Source organism: Mytilus edulis, chromosome 11 (genome assembly GCF_963676685.1).
Source record: "Mytilus edulis chromosome 11, xbMytEdul2.2, whole genome shotgun sequence".
Classification (NCBI taxonomy): domain Eukaryota; kingdom Metazoa; phylum Mollusca; class Bivalvia; order Mytilida; family Mytilidae; genus Mytilus; species Mytilus edulis.
This window is the reverse complement of record NC_092354.1, coordinates 50363669-50385167: the sequence shown is the minus strand read 5'-3', so window position 1 is coordinate 50385167 and position 21499 is coordinate 50363669. Positions and strand designations below refer to the sequence as shown.

At 33.0% G+C, this 21499-nt stretch overlaps 1 protein-coding gene across 8 annotated transcripts; it reads left to right on the top strand.

Moving 5' to 3' along the window:
* The first annotated feature begins 8271 nt into the window (after positions 1-8271).
* LOC139495753 (uncharacterized) lies at positions 8272-21086 on the top strand. Of its 8 annotated transcripts, none has more exons than XM_071284126.1 (5): positions 8535-8557; positions 10668-10770; positions 11420-11561; positions 12424-12494; positions 20918-21086. In XM_071284126.1, exons 1-4 carry the CDS (start codon positions 8552-8554, stop codon positions 12476-12478), a joined length of 306 nt encoding a protein of 101 aa, XP_071140227.1. In that variant the 5' UTR covers positions 8535-8551; the 3' UTR covers positions 12479-12494; positions 20918-21086. The 8 variants fall into 8 exon arrangements, 3 of the variants coding, with proteins under 3 accessions (XP_071140227.1, XP_071140226.1, XP_071140225.1); XM_071284125.1 differs by lacking the exon at positions 20918-21086 and adding an exon at positions 16830-16848; XR_011657449.1 differs by lacking the exons at positions 8535-8557; positions 20918-21086 and adding an exon at positions 8272-8409 and having other exon boundaries at positions 12424-12509.
* Positions 21087-21499: the final 413 nt, after the last annotated feature.

Below are 21499 nucleotides of genomic sequence, written 5' to 3'. Positions count from 1 at the left end.
GGATGAAGAAATGAAATAACATATATGACTCTACATGTTAAAATGGGGTTCCCTCACTTTAGTTTGTTACCCCGATTTTGTTTTTTGTCCATTGATTTACGAGTTTTAAACAGCGGTATACTACTGTTGCCTTTATTTAGGTACTAATCCGAAGACACATAATATAGAAATTTTGAACTATGCATGTTTCACTATTTTGAATTTATCGATTTGCTCATTTGTTCATTCGGTCTTTACCGTTCACATTATGAATAATCACTTGATCCTTTTCAAATTTAGGCTTACATATTTCAGATATATATATATGTTCTCGGTTATTTTGGTCATATTATTAGTCACTGATTACAAAAGTAAATTATAACAATGTATGGGTTATACCTATATGTTTATTGATTTAATTTAAAATAAGAGACTAGATTAATCCACACTTTATCTTCACAAAACTTAAAATTTCAAATTTGAACTTAAAAGGATAAACATTCTGGCTCATGTCACTAATTTTCTAACGTAACCTAAATGATACAATTCCGATTTGACTTACAAAATATACGAAATAATAAGCACTTTATACATTCAAAGTTTTATAAACTGTTAATACAAGTCTGAATGAATGACCTGGTACACAACTGCACAAAACAAGCACATATTACTAGGCAATTGAACTTTACAAGTTATAAAAAGTACAATGATTGTTTTCTTCAAAATGCAATTTTACATTCTGTGACCTTTTTTCTTTGGTTGTTCACTTATTAGTTTGTAATGTTGTATTATGTTGACCGCTGTTTTTTATGATATTTTTTTGGTATTATTTTAATGAATTAAGCTGAAAGTTTGAATACGATAAAAGTACCAAAACATGATGTTACAATAGTGATGGGTGATTTGAACGCCAAAGTTGGAAATGATAACACCGGGAATGAAAAAGTAATGGGAACGACAATGGAGAACGTTTAGTGGACTTATGTGGTGCTAATAACTTAGTAATAGGGGGTACTATCTTCCCTCATAGAGATATACATAAGCTGACATGGACTTCTCCAAATGGTAGAGACAAACACCAAATAGACCATATTATCATCAATGGAAAGTGGAAAAGATCGCTGCAAGATGTACGAGTTATGAGGGGAGCAGATGTTGCTAATGACCACATCTAGTAATTGCAAACATCAAACTGAAACTTAAAAAGTTGTCTACTTATGTAAACGTGTTAAGGAAATTTGATGTTGGTAAATTATAAGATCCAAAAATCCAGCAAGAGTTTAAACTGGAAATAAAGAACAGGCTTCAGCTATTAGACAACCTCACAACTGACAACACAATCACACTATCAGTCAATGATGAATGGCAGCACATACATGAAATCTACACTCAAGCCAGTAAAAGGTACTAGGATTCAAAAGACAAGTACACAAAGAATGGATAACACCTGAAACTTGGAATTTGATAGATGATAGAAAAGAAGTGAACAACAAAATTTGTCAAACACGTTCTGAGATAATTAAGGAAAAGCTAAGAACAAAGTATACAGAATGCAACAAGAAGGTAAAAACAGCAACAAGAAAGAACAAAAGAGATTTTATGGAAGACCTAGCAAAAGAAGCAGAAAGTGCAGCTTCAAATCAGAGAATGGGACAGATCTATCAAGTAACTAAACAACTAAGTGGTAAAAATGCTAAGATACATATGCCTATTAAAGACAAAAACAACAATATGCTAACAACAGAACGAGATCAATATCTGAGATGGAAGGAACATTTTCAAGAGGTTCTTAATCGAAAAGATCCATATAATATAGCAACTATTCCTGAGGCACCCGTAGACCTTGAAATAGACACAGATCCACCTTCAAAACAAGAAATACAGAAAGCCATTAGAAGCTTGAAAAACAAAAAGGCATCTGGCATGGACCAACTGAATGCAGAACTTTTTAAGATAGATCCAGTTCTAGCAGCGGATACTTTACATCCAGTATTCCAGAAAATATGGGAACAAGCTATTATTCCTAACAGTTGGTCTGAAGGCAACATCATTACAATACCAAAATCAGGAGACCTAACTAACTGCAACGACTGGAGAGGAATCACCTTACTATCCATTCCAAGTAAGGTCTTCTGCATAATTTTAATTTCAAGAATAATAGAGGCTGTGGATAAGAAACTACGACAAGAACAAGCTGGTTTCAGAAAAGGTAGATGCTGCATCGACCAAATATTTGTCCTATGTAACATCTTAGAACAGTGTCATGAGTGGCAGAGAAAACTACTGGTAAATTTTGTAGACTTCGAGAAAGCGTTTGACAGCTTACACCGGGAAAGTCTTTGGAAAATTCTGAGAAACTATGGTATACAAAGTAAGATAGTGTAACTCATCAAGCAGTTTTATACAAATTTCTCATGTACCATCAACTCTGAAGCTGACACTACATTACTCGTAAAATCTGGAGTAAGACAGGGATGTATTTTGTCATCTGTGCTGTTCATAATTTCTATTGATTGGGTAATGAGAACAACCCTAGCAGAAAGTAACACCGGACTGAAATGGACACTTTGTACTACGCTTGACACTGACTATGCTGATGTTTGAGCTCTTTTATCCCATACCGAAGACCATATGCAGGAGAAGACCAAAAAGCTAGAAGAAACAGCTAAAATGATTAGACTTAAGATCAATGCCAAAAAGACAAAGCTAATGTGCCTCAATACAGAGAAACATCCTGTCATATTCGTAGAAGGGAAACAGCTTGACACAGTAGATTCATTTAATTATCTAGGCAGTTTTATAACAACAGAAGGTGGAGCTGAAAGAGATATTAAGATCAGAATAGGAAAAGCTAGATCTGCATTTATTAGATTAGGCAACATCTGGAAAACAACAGCCTTTTAAAAGAAGACCAAGCTCAGACTATATAACAGCTGTGTACTCTCTGCACTCCTATATTGCTCAGAGTGTTGGAGAATGACTGACAAAGACATCAACAGACTCTCCAGCTTCCATAACACATGTCTGCGAAAGATAATGAAAATATTCTGGCCAAACAAAATCTCCAACAAAGACCTACATGAGATGACGAATAACAAAGACATGGAGACTTTGCTCATATAAAAAAGATGGAGGTGGGTTGGTCATGTTATACGCAAACCATCTGATGACATGACCAAGGTAGCCCTTAGATGGACACCAGAGGGGAAGAGAAAGAGAGGCCGACCTAAAACAACATGGAGACGCACTGCAGAAAATGAGTTAAAGGAAAGAGGATATACCCGGGGCACAGAGGAAAGAACAGCAAACAACAGAGAAGAGTGGAGGAAACTTGTCTTTAAGAAAATCACAAAATCAAATTTTGACGAAAATGACGAAAATGACAGTCATCCTTGATCCAAAACAAAAGTGGTACAAACGAAAAATATAAGTATATTATTTTCATAGATTTAAAAGATAGTGAGTACACACCAAAACAAATCACGAGTTAAATCGCTGCACACAACAGAAATTACAAAATTTTGACACTAGAGATGGATGTTTGAATTAGTCTTCATCGGCGCATAATTAATTAACGAATCAAGTTGCTTACTAACGTGACCACTTTACAAGTAACAAAGAAGCAATCGTCATACTCATTCTCATAACATAAAAACGAATAACTGGACAACTTGAAAACTCTTCGAAGGTTTTCATACATCACGAACGGACTCTTAATGTGCACGACTCGGATTGGTTGTAAAGAACGTTACAAAACTCCCTCGATATCGTCCTGACTGATCGGAATTCGATAGTGTGATTCATAATAATAATCGTTTCAACTATTGAGGTCGCTGCATAAGACAAGATACTCACTTTTTCAATAAAAAAAACAACATCAAGTAAATAATAAAAAAAAACCCACAACAAACACACACACATACACACACTAAAAACCTATTTTTTTTTAAAACAAACCCCCAAAAAAGTGATCCTCAAATCAAACAAAACAAAACCTTAGGGGAGAGCTGATGTGCTCTGAAAAGAATGGTAGCGGCTACTTAAAGGGAAATCACACTATTGTTTATACGCATCGCTCTCGGCGCCGCCATAGTGTCGTACCTGTATTATGACGTCGCCGTTTTCGATTCCGCCGTAGAGGTTGCTAATTTATGAAAAAGCGAACGCTCGAAGGGGATGTTCCACTAAAGCAGTAGAAATGATAATGGACATATCATATTTTTTACAACTGATATGTTGTACTAGCGAGTTTCTAGATTGTATTGGGGTTTACCTGCGGAATACAAAATAATGGGCAAATACTGCAGAATAAAAGGCAAAAAAAAAAGATTGAATGATGAGGTGCTAAAATATAAAGAATAAAAAATATTGGAAACACAAAATAAACATTAATAAATGAATGACCCACTATCCAGACCATTATGATAAAAAGTATCTACCAATACAAAACACATAATCATCATGCATAATCAACACTGTCTAAGAACGTTGGAATTTCATAGCATATTCAATGTAACTTAGTATCCTCTCCGACCATTTTCTCGATACCGAATGACCGAAGTCGGTGACATATAATTTTTTTTTAATTTTCTGATGTATATGTTCAATATCTAATTGAATTCTAAATTTCCAAAAAATATTATGGACTCATCTTGACCTTAAGTGCAAAAATGAAAATGCTACTAGAAATGGACAAAATGTATGGCAAAAAAATAGCCGAAAGTGGTAATGAAATGACACAACTTTGGCAGCGTATCGCCGCGATGCGGTATGTAGGGTTCAGCGTATATTTTCGGGGGGAGGGGGGGGGAGGGGGTGGTACATATAGACTAAGAGTACCAGCATGTTATCGTATAGCTATCGGAATCTGTAGTTTTCTGTTCAAAAGAGGATTGTAAATAAGAACAATGAGTTTCAACTTACAGTTTTCTCATATCACATGCATGCAACGTCATAACTATTATAGTCTTCTATACTACATGTATAAATAATTCATCAAACATCTCATTTCATATAAGTATTTATCCGGCTCAGCCTGTCGGGTTTTTACAAAGCAGAGTAAAATTCATATGTTCTAGTTCTGAATATGCATTAAACTTGCCACTGGACGTAAATGTGTGAAGTCCTATTTGAAATCGTTATTTATTTCACATGTGACGACAGAAATGATCTAAGTGTGACTGTCGTCCATCTTTCCTAAATGTTCCTTTGATATCTAACGCCTCTGAACCCTGAACAGTTGGGGCAAGTTTGGGTACAATATTAAAGCTTGATACGGTCTAAATTTGGATTGTGATAACATTTTTGACATAATATAGGTTTCTGACACAAAATAAATGTGGTCAAAGATATTAAAAATCTATTGTGCAATACTCATGATACTGTTCAATTGGAGATTTCTTTTTGAGATATTTCGAAAAATTTGGGGGAAAAAAATGAAACGCCACCCCCTCCCCTCTTGGAGTAATTACCACCAAACTCAATCCCAGCCTTCTCTGTGTGGTATGGAACCTTGTAGTACAATTTTAGATAGATCCATAACACAAGTTATTGTAAAATAGTAATTTTAGTAAAATGCTTGTTTGTGGCCCTTAATTCTTGAACGTTTTGAGCAATTACATGTACCCCTTAAATCAATTTCAGCCTTTCATTTGTGATATGGAACCTTGTGGTACAATTTCAGAAAGATTCATTACTTATCAATGTCATATTAGAAATTTATGAAAATCAAAAGGGTATTTACATCAACAGATATAAACAATTTATCAAAGTTGTATGAAAATTGATGAAAGCGATATTGAGTTATAATTGTCCCCTTTTTTAATGGATTTACTCGGAAACGTAAATCAAAATTTATAAAAAAAACAAGAAAAGGAGCTCACGTCAATAGATATAAACAATTTCTTTAAAGTTTTATGCCAATTGGTTAAAGCGTTTTTGTGTTAATGTCCGACATGTGGACGACGGACGGACGGACAGATGTCTACCATAATACGTCCCGTAACCACTCATATAGACAAATGTTTTGTGCTGATGTTCATGTAATATTTGCCACTGAAAGTTTTGCAAAAATCAAGAAAAAATAATAAATAGTAATAAAAGTTCAGATGTAGGTTCGAGTTTAGATCACTCAATGTGATCACTGTCGACACTGATAAAGGGATATTGTCGGAGACCGTGACTGAAAAAGACATCCATTTTTTTTACTCTTTATTCTTTGGTTCTTTAAACAAAAATAGCAACATGATATATCAGAGAGTGCTTAAATATTGGCACACAAATTCAATTAATTAGTTTCAAATTAACTATTATTAATGAGGCTGGGGGTGGGGCCCGGGGGGGGGGGGGGGGGGGGGGGTCAGAGGGGTCCTGATCACGAAATCCCGGTCTTAAAAACATGAAACCCCGAGGCCCAGAATTAAAAAAAAAAAAAATCCTGACATCCCGAACATCGAAAAAAGAAATCCCGGATCCCAAAAGGGTCAATACCGAAATCCCGAGCTTAGAAACACTTGATCCCGACGTCCCGAAAAAGGTCCTGCCCCCCTCATTAATCAGTATTGGCAAAAATAGGTGCATTTACCACAATGAAAGATAAATGTGATAAAAGAATATACATTCAAACAAAAAGAGGTGCACCAAAAGAAAATAGAAACCACATTCTTACTCTTAATTTCATCGGATCTCAAAATTTAAACTCTTACCAGAATTTTTACTCTGTCTAACGGTATAACTCAAGAAGTTTCTAAGTGTAACTCGAGCTTAAACTAGAAATCTTACTTGAAAAAATATTCGAAATCAAATAAAACTGGAATTCGAACTTAATTTGTGTCGATTATGGAGCGTTGTGTAATAACAGAAATGTTAGCCAATTTTCTTCCGAAAACGGTGTCATTGAGGGCTTTTTTTTAAATGCCGAGTTTGTGGCATTTCAGGTTTTATCTTCCCGGTGCAATGGACAAGTTAGTGAATTTATTCTGTTTCTAGTCTAAATGGAACGTGTTACTTTTCAGCCCAGATACCCTCAATCTTCCGAAGTAGAAGATTCTAAATCTGCTTTTTCCTATACAACAAATGCAATTAAAAAATTAAGATGACTCCAACTTTGACAATTACTTTTTAATAAACTGTTACTGTATGTTTAATAATGAATAATCAAAACACCTTAAAAAAATATATTTATATATATAAGTTTAACCCAATAGTTCCAAGCATTGCAAGAAATGCTGCTATGCTAGCAACGTCGTTCTATAACGTTAAGAGAAAAAGTTAGAATTCCCGCCAAAAATTGATAAGATTATTTCCACTGTAGCGGATTTAAAACATCGGTGACCCCCCTTTTTATTAATGCTTTTAAAATCTCCCCTGAAGCTGCAACTAATGCAGAAGTTTGAAGGAAAAAACATTAGTAGATTTTTTTTATTTCAAGAAAAATCTATAATAAACGGCAATTATAAATGGCGGGAAATGTAAAAAGGCCTTACAAAATAAGGAAACTTAGAAAAATAAATGTGTATAAGATAAAAGTTACAATTGAATGTTTTAGTTAAACCAGTTAAACATCGTTTTTCAATAATTTTGCCTTCTTTTAGCATTTTTGAGCGCTATTTCTATATTACGGTTTAACGCAATTCTTTACTTTTTGATGACGTCATATCTCGAAAACAACATCAGTGACCCCAATTTTTTTTTCGCCTAAAATGTTGAAATAAGTATGCTCTGTCTAAATGCAAAATTTCAATGAATTATTATTAGTAGTTTAAATAGTGTGATTTCCCTTTAATTGTGTATAGTCAACAATTTCGGTTTATCAATCAATGCAATCACTGCTCATACTAAATACATTAACATCAATCAAAAAGTATTACGCACTACAAAACTAATGACATATCTGACCAGTATCATATTAATTAACATTACACGCACAAAGAAAGTATATATCTATAGTAAGTAAAGCAAGTTGTTGATCAACAACCGGTCGTCTATCCCATCACCAATATATTGGTAATGTTACTTGACCCTTACAAAACAGATCACTCAAAAATAAATATGAAGCAAACAACACCACCCACTTCAATCTTAACAAATAAAAAAAACAAAACAAAAAAAGCACAACAAAATAAAAAGCAAAATTAAAAGAACATAAACAACAAAAGGAAACTTTGGAGAGAGCCAATGTGCTCTGAAAAAGATAATGGCGGCTACTTAAATGGTTTTGGGTAAATATTGTCATTGTTTTGTGTAATGTTAAATGTAAAGAAATTCGATGAGCAACTGGTCGTCTACCACAATACTAATATTGGTTATGTGACTAGACCATTTGTTTATCGCGGAGATAAACGTTTTTTTTGTTTTATATACGTGCACTTTCAATGTGTACATGCTTTCAAGTAAGCATTGATTGACACAACTATTTCTTCTTCACACAAGGTAGGTCCATTAGTGGCTAGCAATCAACAAAGCAGATAACAGATGCTAACACTTAAACATAATTCATACTAATAAAGAAGCTATATGCTTTTTCTATAATTCGACGTGAATGCTGATCAAACATACCACGCACCATTGGCAAATGTATGTATGTAATACCACGAGTACGTAGTACGTAAATATTATGATACCGTAAAATTACACAAAAGAAACTGCAGTTTAAAAAAAACGTAATGCTTACGAAATAATTTGAATATATATTAATGCCCAATAAAAAAAAAACACTGGCGAGAAACTAAAATGGGTATACATTTTTATGTTTTTAACTCAAGCGCTGGTAAAGTAGTGGTGGTTTATTCAGAAGTCTTAATTATAAATGTAAAAGCCTGTGTTAATATGGCTAGTATGCAATTAAATGAAACTATGCGTGTAAATTGAAACTAAAAAAATTGATAGAAACATACATGTTTAAGCAATCAAATATACGTCAATTATTTGTTAGGGTTTGTGTAAATCGAACCTATTTGTTTTAGTAACATATATGTTACTTTTAATTTTGATCGACATTTTATAATTATTTTTTATGTGTGTTCTAGTTTTATTAGTCACAGTTTAGTAGAATCTTTTTTGTTAACAACATTTTTTAAGAACTAAAAACCATGCTGAAGTAGTCAGTGTAATCATTCAGAATACTATCGTTACGATATGTATATAAAAATAAAAATAGAAAAAAAACCTATTATAATGATCTCACGATCTTGAATCAGACTTGACATGTTTTTTTAAATAAATTGTTAAAATTGATGTGTAAGTACATAAAAATTCATAAAAAACAAAAAGTAATACGTGTAAATCGTATAAATTGTTTCTGGCTTTAACGTAAACATTAGCTGTCCTTATCAAATATTATTAGTTACATAGTGTGCTAGTGACCTAATACGGTATATTGGGTCAGTAATCTATATGGGGTGAGAGCGAAGCTCGAATCCCCATATGAAATTTACTTACCCCATATATACCGTATTACGTCACAAGCACACTATGTAACGAATTTATCTTACCGACTACTAGTATCTTAACGTGTGAAATTTAGACTAGTGACCTATCAAAATGAGCAATGTATTAATTTAATTTTGTTTTATTTTCTTTTGTTACATCTTCTGACATCGAACTCGGACTTCTCTTGAACTGACTTTTAATGTGCGTATTGTTATGCGTTTACTTTTCTACATTGGCTAGAGGTATAGGGGGAGGGTTGAGATCTCATGCACATGTTTAACCCCGCCGCATTTTTGCGCCAGTCCCAAGTCAGGAGCCTCTTGCCTTTGTTAGTCTTGTATTATTTTTACTTTTAGTTTCTTGTGTATAATTTGGAGTTTAGTATGACGTCCATATCACTGAACTAGTATTTATATTTATCTAGGGGCCCGCTGAAGGACGCCTCCGGTTGCGGGAATTTCTCGCTGCATTGAAAACCTATTGATGACCTTCTGTTGTTGTCTGTTCTGTGGTCGGGTTGTTGTCTCTTTGGCACATTCACCATTTCCATTCTCAATTATATGTCTTCAATACTGTTAGCATTAAGAAACTACTTCCATTGATCCTACAAAAACGGATGCCAACAATAACAACGTGTTAGGTTTAAATGTGTTTCATGAATTCATTTCAATCTTAATCATCAATGTATTCGTCTGTTGAAATCTTTAAGATTTTTTCTCAGTACTGTTTTGTTTTTATAAAGGGGCGTTACACCACTACTAACCGTGTATGAAATAAGCCCCGCCTCCCTTCTAACCTAATATGGAATATAAAGGGACGCAACACCACTTCTAACTGTGTATGAAATAAGCCCGGCCTCCCTACTTACCTAATATGAAATATACACGGTCTCCACGCGGACGCTTTTAACCAATCATATTCCTAGAAATGTATAGGAGGTAAGATAATGATATATGCACAGATCACGAGTGTGACAAACTTGTTCAGCTCAACTACATAGATAAGAGGTAGGAAAATAATACTTTTACAGCTCTAAATGAAATACATTTTATCTAGATATAACACAGAAAAATCAATGTATTATGTGGTCTTACATTTACATTTTGGCATATTGTTTAAAACTATGTTTATTTATAACTTCTGTTTACATCTGCTATAATGGAATTGAATCTTTACACCTACAGCAAGTTTTCTATAGGCAGGTTTTACAATATCTACATGCTAGTTTTGTTTTCAGATGCTATCTCATTTACTTTTAGATATTTTTCTGTTTACCTACATTGAGAGCAAAAATGAGATATTTCTGTGCATTCCTTCTAATCATACCCAATGTTTTTACCTCACCTTCAAAGCGGTTTCTCAGTAAGTATTCTTATATTTTAAATTTAAATACAAGACCTATTAAAAATTATAAACAACAAGTTTAATAATGTATTGCGTTCGAAGCGCTTTTCTGGATTTACCTTCATCGGGAACGCTCAAAGCCAAACATTTGAAATCCGAAGATGTATAAGTACCGAAAATCGTTTAAGAGCTATATGTCAAAAATAATTAAAATAAATAGCCAAATTCATCTAAAGCCAACTTAGCCTGAGGGAGTTGAAACCTTAGTTTCATAATAGTTTCAAAATTTATAAACGGACAAAAACCATCTTTGCCTTAGGGAATTATTTATTGACAACGTTGGTGCATAGTTGTCGTTTATTGGCAATCATACAAAATCACCTTATTTTAATAACTAGATACAGAATTATAACATATAACTGTGTTCGTTTAAAATAACAATGATTTAAATGTGATTTTCATATTAATCCGTATTCATACCATGTTTCCTATAAAAACATCTTTAAATCGGGGTAATGTGATAACATAGGACACAACCGTAAACACGAAATCTTAATGTGTTATCTTTTATATCGTTTTGGCGCTCTGGAGAACCTTCCATAAGGATAACCTAGTTTATGATTATCATTTGTTACATAAGACATAATTCATTGTACACTTATTTTAGTTGATGCATTTGGCGATGGTATAGCGATAGAAAATATATCACAGTGGGCTGCATGTTATCCAGGTATGACTAATGATACATGTAATGCTGTATGCCCAAAAATAATTCGATGGAGTTTTTACTGCGGCTTGGCTTGCTCTACGTAAGTTTAATTGTTTAACTATATAGCAACAACTTATTCTTAGTTCTTTAAAAAATCTCAACGAGGGAAAACATGTTTATTGTCCTTCAGTAATTTTTTTTTTAATTTATCATATTTTATTGAAATCTGTACATTTGTTAGTTGAAACATATCAAGTACCGGTACCTTATCCCGGCCCCGTTAGCGTTAGTTAATGACATATGTATACAGCTGTTAATTTTTGTTAGTAATAAACATACAATTTTCCACATTTGAAAAAAATATATACCATTTCAGTAATATCAAAAATGAGGTTTACCATTAAGATTATCAAACATAGTTATCTAATATAACAAATGCACAGGTTTTGAAAAATATATAATGTGAGTTGTTTAAGTAGTAAAATATAAAGTTATATAAGAATATTTTTTAAATATGTCTGTAGATTTTTTTGAATTAAAATAATGAAAAGAAAAAAAAGACCCCCCAAAAAAACCAAAAAAAAACAAAACCACCAAGTAACAAACATAAATAAATAAATAGATAAATGACAATACATATTTAGTTGAATTTCAGAGTAATTAAAAGTTTTTTCGTTTGCTTTGGTTATTTATTTGCTGAGATGAAGTACGTAGTTCCTATTTCATGTTAGAGACAATATATCATATGACAATTCTATTTCTACTAATTTACTTACACATATACAATGTAAAAAAAAATTTTGAGCATTTAGTGAAAAGAATGGCAAAAGCATTTCATTTATTATATTTTATGATAAATTTTAGTTCACACTTGTGTATCGTTTCTTTTGTTGACTAGTATATATATCATTCATTCCATTGATTAATCATATCCTACTCATTTCTTTACTTTTTTATTTCAGTGTCTTAAGAAGGATTGAAACTGGAAGTTTAAGGAAAAACTGTACAACTATTTAATGAAATGTTAATAAAGGTACGGTCACTTTTGTGTTGTAGTATGAGTTTTTGATATTAACTAAAATTTATACACAAGACAAGCTAGGAATATAATGTTATTGCTAAACTACAAAAACATATTAACTAATACAACTATACAATTATATACAATAATTTTTGGCGTACGGCTGTCTCAGCAATTAAGCGTGCCTGGTCACTTTATCCGAATTTTTTGAAAAAACAAATAGAAATAGTGTAGTTGTAGGCAAACTGCGGTTTGCTTGCAAACATAACTTTAAAGTAGTCAGATCGGCTGGTTAGTGTCCAGTGTCTAATCTATTTTAAAGCTACTGCAGAAACACTATATTATGCACTATCCGCTATAGCCAAATAAGTGTTCTCATTAACTTCATAATGTCTAGCACTTTAGATCCTCCTTTGATAACTATATTAACGACGGCTTTATTGTCACAGTGGAACGTGATACGTTTCTAATTCCATAAGTGCCCCCATAATAAAGATGCAACAACAATCGGGAACAGTTCTCTAAAAGCCATGGACATGTCTGAATCGAGTGAAGTTGATAGTTCAGAAGGCCAAGTACTACTAAACCATTTACCTTGAAAAAAAACCTCCGAAACCAAAGTTAGAAGCCGTATCTGTGTACAGTTCAATGTCACTAGCTAAAGTTATATGTTCGTCATAAAAGAAAGTAATTCCAGTCTTTTAGAAAATCTCGCCACATGATATAGTCAGTTCTACAGTCTTTTGATAATGATATATAGTGATGTAGTTTATTAACTTTAGTAGATAACTGACAAACGATCTACCCGGACGAATAATTCTGGCCGCAAAATTAAAATGTCCTAACAGTTGTAATAATTCTCTTTTCGTTACCGTTTTTTAGGCAAAAAAATGTCAATTAAATTTGAAATTCTTTCTATCTTTTCATTAGGTAATCTTGCTTCAAAACTTTCAGTGTCTAGTATGATTCCTAGATACTCGATAGAACAAGTGGGACCTACAGTCTTTTTCTTAGAAATCAGAATATTTAGACGATTGAATATAAGCGTTATTAGCACCATTGTTCTAAATCCGCAAGAGTCCGGTGGTTGAATAGTGAGAAAATCATCTAGGAGATAAAGTATAACTGGTATGCCGTAATTTTCCTTTGCTATCCAACAAAAGATGCAAGGAGAGCTGCGAGAATCAAAGCAAAGTCTAACATAATGATAATAATTGTTTTTCCATTTCATGCAATATAAGTGATGCTGGTCTTTACGGATTCCTAGCTGTTTGAATGCATCGGTCATATCGGTTTTGTTTACAATTGTTTGCTTTCCGAAATGCTTGATGGCCCTTATTGCTTCATCTATTTTCACATAAGATAGGGAACACATCTCCTTATCTATAAGACTATTGATGCTTTTATGGGTTTCATGTTCGTGTGGAGAAGATAGATCAAGGATAAGACGTTTTTTTGACAGAATATTTGCCTTCTGCAATCCGATTAAGACTAACACGGTAAGTTTCGAAAGGTGGACTACTAAACGGGCCTTTAACATATCCTTTATCTATTTCTTGTTTTAAAAGCATATCAACACTTTCGGGGTCTCTGATGGCAGAAAGTAAATTACTTCATTCAAACGTAGGTCAATCGAGCATAGATACTAAATATTTATCTGGGTGTTCTTCAAGTTCGTTTTCAAGTCTATTTACGTTTATAGGTGACATATCTAGTCAGATGTTTGCCTTTGGCATTTCTTTTAGTGAAGCTTTAGATAAGTTGGATAATTTATCTAATTTTGCAGTTTCATTGTTTGACCTTGGTTGTTTTGTCTGTTGTTTGGTTAAACTACAAGTTTGCATGCCATGCCCGCTTGACTAACATTGACTACATGCGTGCATGAATTTGTATTCTCTTCTATAGCATGTGCCGTAATTGTAGTTATTGCAGAGTTCTGCCCCTGCAATATAAGAAACCGGTTTTCCTCCTCTAATCTGTGTTACGAATATTTGTAGCCCCTTGGAATAAAGTTGGGTTGCCGTGTTTTGCTTTTTCACATAATTTTGATGTGTGGTCAAATTCCCCGCAGTTAGCACATGCTCTGCTTTGACCATTATGAGTAACAAGGTTCAACAAGTTATCGACCTTTAACCAGTTGATAAAAATATTGTGTTCAACTATGGCAGCAGCTGCTTTAGCAGAAAACATCTTGTGATATGTATAGAAAAACGGGCCGTAATTTTGTGATATTTCGTTTATGTCAGCTTCATATTGTTCCAATTCAACTGTTTTCTGAGGGAAAGCTTCCCCATAATATTACGGTATTTCCAGAAAGCCCTATTAAATTCTTCTATTGAAAGATTGTGGTCCGATCTTACATCTTTCTTACTCGAAAGCTCAACGGTAAACCCCCTTGAATGCATAGTTTGGTTTTGAGGTATATCATATTTTGGTGCCAATAATGTAGCCAGGTTAATGTACCTACCTTGTATTATCTGCTTTTTGTGGGATGGTGCAACGAAATCCATCTTTGGTAGATCTTCAGCGTAGTACACTTTTCCTGTCTATGTAGCCTCGGCAGACGAGTCTATTTGTCGGCTATTAGAACATCTTAATGCAGATTCTAGTGTAGGTGTTGTTGCTTTCTTTCCGGTGACATTTTCTGTATTTGAAGTTTTTAACATGAGCTTAGCGATATTTGAAAGAGTTTCAGTTGCTGAGGTAAAGGCTGTGGCAGATTCCCTGAAGAGTACCTCACTGTTTAGTTTAGGTGTGTTACCTGGCGTATGAATACGCGTATCATTTCCGACAAGAAGCGTTGACGGGTGATATAATCCTTCTTCTTGATCATTCGTATTTGTAGAGTTTTGTAACTCATTAACGGGAGGCTGATAAGATGTTTCAGGAATTGTTATAGTTTTTGGTTTATTAGCCAAACACAACTGACGAAGCATTTCTACCTTCCACGTTGCATTGACCCCGATACCCATCTCTTTTAAATTTTCCAGATATGTTTCTTTTGGCCAATTTCTACTATTATCAATGTTTTACCTACGTGGACTCTTTCTACCATTCATATTATTTTAGTTGATGTACTTACGTTCGATTAAAAGAATCAGATGTATAGAAATTTATCCTCTGTATTACGGTATAAATAACTATCTCAGGTTTCGAAAGTTCACCAACAGTTCATGAAATGTGTGTATAAAACTGTTTGTAATTAAAACAACACATTAATGTTCTGATAAATCCTTATTGATAAGGAATGTCAATGTAGATTCGGATACCCGTTCGGTATATACGAATAAGTTGATTAATTGTGTTAAAAATATTAACAAAAAGAATGGCGATGCCTTCGACGTAAACAAAGAGAATTTATAAATAGTTTTCACGTGCTAAAAATAATTCAATGAAGATAATGCAATGGGGAACAGAAAGGGGCAAATCGTCTTTTGTATAAACCTGAATTATATACATAATTCTCATAGAAAAGAAGAAATAAACAAACAAACCTAAAAACAAACAGAAAATGAGTAAAAAAAGTAAACCATGCCTTTTCAAAATTATTTGTAAGAACGTAGTTCTACTCCTTATACGGAGAAGGTAGGGAAAATGAGACTATCTAATACTCTGCAATTAAGAAGCATTTTGTTAGAATTCATAATTGTCCTGTCAATGACGTAATACATCATAATTACTACGGTACTCTTGAAATAAAATTCAAAGATACTTGCTTTTAAAGATTGGAATAACTCAACTTATGAATAAAGACCCTATAAAAAATAGGCGAAATATATCTAAAGAATGTTCGATTTGATTAGCTGAAAACTATTTGTTTATGCCAGGGCAAACAAAAGTATAAAAAAACCACACAAAAGATAACAAAAAATTAGCAATACGTACACCATCACAAACTGAGATACCAACAGGTGTTAGAAGGGAAAACAGATTTCGCGTCATTTTGTGATACCAGGCTAATCGGCTATGTTTTGATCAACCTAATTCGAGGAATGGAGAACTGCATTGTAGATACCCTACCTTAAACGTATTCGTCGTGTTCTTAGGAACATATTTTCAACGACAGTCAAACGAATTGCATTCGCGTCCATTGAATTAAGTGGTTTTGCTATACAAGACGTAGTAGTCATGTTTCGATGGCAAACAACTAACCTTCCAAAGAGTTTCAAAAATTATATGTATTTTAAGTTTTTGGTATTTGATTGTACCTTTAAATAATTTGTCCCGTAATCGTCAGTTTATATAGATCATTAGATGATACCTGATAGTTTTTAAATTAAATATACTAAACATATATATGTATTTTTTGGGGGAATACCGAACGTAGTTTTTCTTTTATCATTTCAGATTTTAATCAAGCTGAACACTATCTCATATTTTAGAATAAAGTTCAGATATTCACTAACGCATGTATGTTGTATACACACTCTTTTTGAGTCGTGTTCACAATAAATTTTCTTTCATATTAATTAAAATTTTGGCTGAATTTAAATCTACTTAAGAGGGAAATATTTCCGGAAAAATATTTGAATTTTATTAAAAAAAAATGTCGACTTTTTTTCCAATTCTGGTGTGATTTGTGCTACATGTCGTCTAGTCGGCTAATTCTACATCCTCATACAAAGTGTTAAGTTAAGGTTTTGCTAATTGTTTAATGCTTTACAGGGATTGATATATGCATTCATGAACGTCATTTGAAAATTGGTTAAAAAGTATCGACTAATGGCAATTAGGCCTCACTTGCTTTATTTTTATATTAAAAGTTATGTGTGATAAGTGTATAGAACTGTACTGTACACATCAGTAATGTGAATGACGACACAAATGTTATAGCATCTCATGTGTCTCCAGCTTCCAGCTCTTGGGATACATATTGGAAAAGAAAAACATGAACTTCACGCAACCATTAAAGAGCAGACCAAACTAGAAATGATCTAATGTATGGCCTATTCCGAACAATTTTCATAAGTTTGGATGTGGAGCTTGTAAAGTTGTATTGATAATGATTTCCAATTTACTTAAAACAAATTTCAATCAAATGAAAGGTTGCTACAAATGTACTAGTTTCAATAAAAGCTTAAGAAAACTAAAATCTTTCTTTAGAATGATATAAAATGACTCACATCAATCTATGCGATTTTTTCGTTAGTGTTAATGTTAAATTCAAATTTAAATTAAACATATTATATGTCACATTTCCAATCGTTTGATGTGTCTGAGCTATTGTACTTACTCTTTGTTAAGAGACTTTCAGTGTTACATTTTGTTATTAGTTTTTTTTTGTCATCATACTTTATTATAAGAATTTATTAAAGCATTATATGCACGGAAGGCTTGAATTGTCACTAAACTATTAGAAATAGATACGACCAATACAAAAGTCAAGAAGAAAATGCACAGAGTGTTTGAGAAAAAATCCTTACTTTTGACAACATAATTTCATGCTTCACTTGGATTATAGACGAAAAATATAAGACGTGAAATGGAATTTTTCGAAATTTTTAACAGGTGATGTGTGTTGTGCCATGGTCTTTATTTCGAACCGACATTTTGGATATAGTTTCTAAAACTGTTCGTAAAAATCGTTCTCATGGACGCAGAAAAAAATCGCAATCAAAGAAAATTTCGGACCAACCATACAAATATTTCGGACCTAATTTCCATTTCAAAAAACAACGGCAGACATTATCTGTTAACCAAGCTTTGTTCTTTACCTATAAATAAATTAAATAAAATTTTAGAGGATTGCAACACAATTTCATATTACAGTCCTAAGTATGAAATTGTCCAAATTATAATGGCATATTGTTATTCTAAACTGTTTCCAAAAATTGATCGCCCTGAAGATCATAAAAAACATTTTATTAAAATAAAGTATGTCAATAAAGGTTTTGATTTTGTAAATATTGCCGGTATTTTTAACGACCATTCTGTTAAAGACCAAATTCCTGGATATTTTGATAATACTGAACTCCCTCTCATTTGTTATATTTACAAGAAATCTACCCGAAAATATGTGTTTAATTATAGCCAATTGTGTAAAGATGTAAATATCACTGAAAATACACCTATGTCGTGTAATTGCAGTAATTCAGAATACACCTATGGACCAATTTCCCATGTTATAACAGGAGACCTTAACATCGTTCGCGACCGAGAGTTAAAATCATTCCTCAGTAAAAGACCTAAATATCGTCCCCCGTCAACTATTAACTGGAATGAGTGTCGTAATATCATCAACGACTCACTCCGCGCCTACTGTTTGAAATGGGTAAAACGGGAAAAAGCTGACAAAAAATCTTTGGACTCTTTTTTTAATTCAGTAATGAAGATAGTTGATATTCGAATACAACATTTTAAAGAACATTTTACCCTCAACAAAAACTATAAAAACCCTATTTCGCATATCAAAAATAAACTAACAGAACTAGCCAAGGAATTTGTTTTTGTCCCGGCTGATAAAGCTGCGAATAATATCATTATTGTTTGACGTAAATTTTATATAGAGGTTCTGCAAAAGGAAATCACGAATTCACCAACATTCCAACTGACTTCATTTTCAGAAAACGACATCTGTAACAAACATAAACTTTTAGCTACTTCTTTACAAGCAGAACCAAACACAATGAAAGTCCCAACTATGTACTGGCTTCCGAAGCTGCACAAAAAACCTTACAAATATAGATTTATTTCATCTTCCAGCCATTGTTCAACTACTAAATTGTCTGTTTTACTTACTAGTACACTTGGTACAATAAAAAACCTGATAATAAATTGTTCAAATAAGGCCTTTGAAAATAGTGGAATTAATTACTTTTGGAGTGTCAAAAACTCGTTGGAAGTACTTGATAAATTGCATGCATATATTGGTGATTTTGAATCTGTTCAAAGTTTTGATTTTTCTACCCTATATACCACTTTGCCTCATATTCTTATTAAGAAAAAATTCACATCCCTAATTAACTGGGCATTTAAAAAGTCGGAATGCGAGTACATATGTTCAAACTCTTTTAGATCATTTTTTAGTAGCAATAAACAAAAGAACTATGTCAATTGGACATGCTTTGATACTATTTATGCACTTGAATTTTTACTTGATAACATTTTTGTTCGCTTTGGAGATTCCGTATATCGTCAAGTTATTGGAATTCCAATGGGGACTAACTGTGCACCACTTATTGCGGACCTGTTTTTGTATTGTTATGAGTTACAATTTATGACTAAAATTAGCAAAGACCCATCAAAACAACATTTGATACAAAAATTTAACAATACTTTTAGATATTTGGATGATATATTGGCTCTAAATAATGACGACTTCAGTATGTATACTAAAGAAATTTATCCTGTAGAACTTACTTTAAATAAAGCTAATGATAACAATGACCACTGCCCTTTCCTCGATCTTGATATCTATATCATAAACGGGAAGCTTAATACAAAAATTTATGATAAAAGAGATGGTTTTTCATTTCCTATTGTTAATTATCCATTTTTAGATGGTGACGTTCCCTTGTCACCATCTTATGGTGTTTATATATCTCAACTTGTACGATTCGCTCGTGTATGTAACAATGTATTAGATTTTAGCGAGAGAAATTTATGTATTACTGAAAAATTATTACACCAGGGTTTTCGATATCACAAACTGGTCAAAACATTTACTAAATTTTATCACCGGTATAAGGAAATAATTCGTAAATATAACTCAACATGCAGACATCTTATACGTTCAGGTATTTCACATCCAAAATTTTATGGAAATATTCTTTATAAAGCACAAAAATGTCAGTATTCTCCTCAGAAACTAACAAAACCTTTAAATAGACTTATTAAAAGGGGATATAGTTACGATACTGTTGTCAGGTCATTAAAGATTGCATATTTTGGCTTTAACATTGATTCACTGATAGGGTCTTTGCATCGGAACTAAACACATTTATTTCTAAAAATCAGTTGTTGGCATGACACGGGTTATGTTCTTCTCATATATTTTATGATAGTATGATACTAAACCCCTAACGGGAGGGATTGTACCTGATATTCATATGATGAAGACATAATCTTTCAATCAGTTTAATTGAGGTCTGGAGCTGGCATGTCAGTTAACTGCTAGTAGTCTGTTGTTATTTATGTATTATTGTCATTTTATTTATTTTCTTTTGTTACATCTTTTGACATCAGACTCGGACTTCTCTTGAACTGAATTTTAATGTGCGTATTGTTATTCTTTTACTTTTCTACATTGGCTAGAGGTATAGGGGGAGGGTTGAGATCTCATAAACATGTTTAACCCCGCCGCAATTTTGCGCCTGTCCCAAGTCAGGAGCCTCTGGCCTTTGTTAGTCTTGTATGATTTTAAATTTTAGTTTCTTGTGTATAATTCGGAGTTTAGTATGACGTCCATTATCACTGTACTATTATGCATATTTTAGGGGCCAGCTGAAGGACACCTACTGGTGCGGGAATTCTCGCTACATTGAAGACCCATTGGTTGCCTTCGGCTGTTGTTTGCTCTATGGTCGGGTGGTTGTCGCTTTGACATATTCACCATTTCCTTTCTCAATTTTATTTGTATTGAAAATAAAATATCGAATAACTTTACCGAACATTACTTAAAATACAATGATATTAAGCAGTATTTAAAGTTAATCACAAGACACACATATAAGTTATCTAAAAGTACATGTTAAAATCCATAATATGGGACCTAATGCGGTATAGGCTTGGCTCATTATTGAAGGTCTTACATATTTCATTTTCCTATATCAAAGCCTATATAATACATATAGCTTGTTATGTGGTATATGTTTTGCTTAATGATCGATGCCGTTCACCAATCAGTTGTTGATTACTTATGTATACGAAACGTGGTCTCTTGTGGACAGTTCTCTCTTTGATAGCTATCTCACATATATCTCTTTTACATATTGTTATACCATTACACCATATAAATGTAACGGACGGATAATATTGTAAAAAGGCATACGACACTGTATATGTTCGAATCGCTTTCC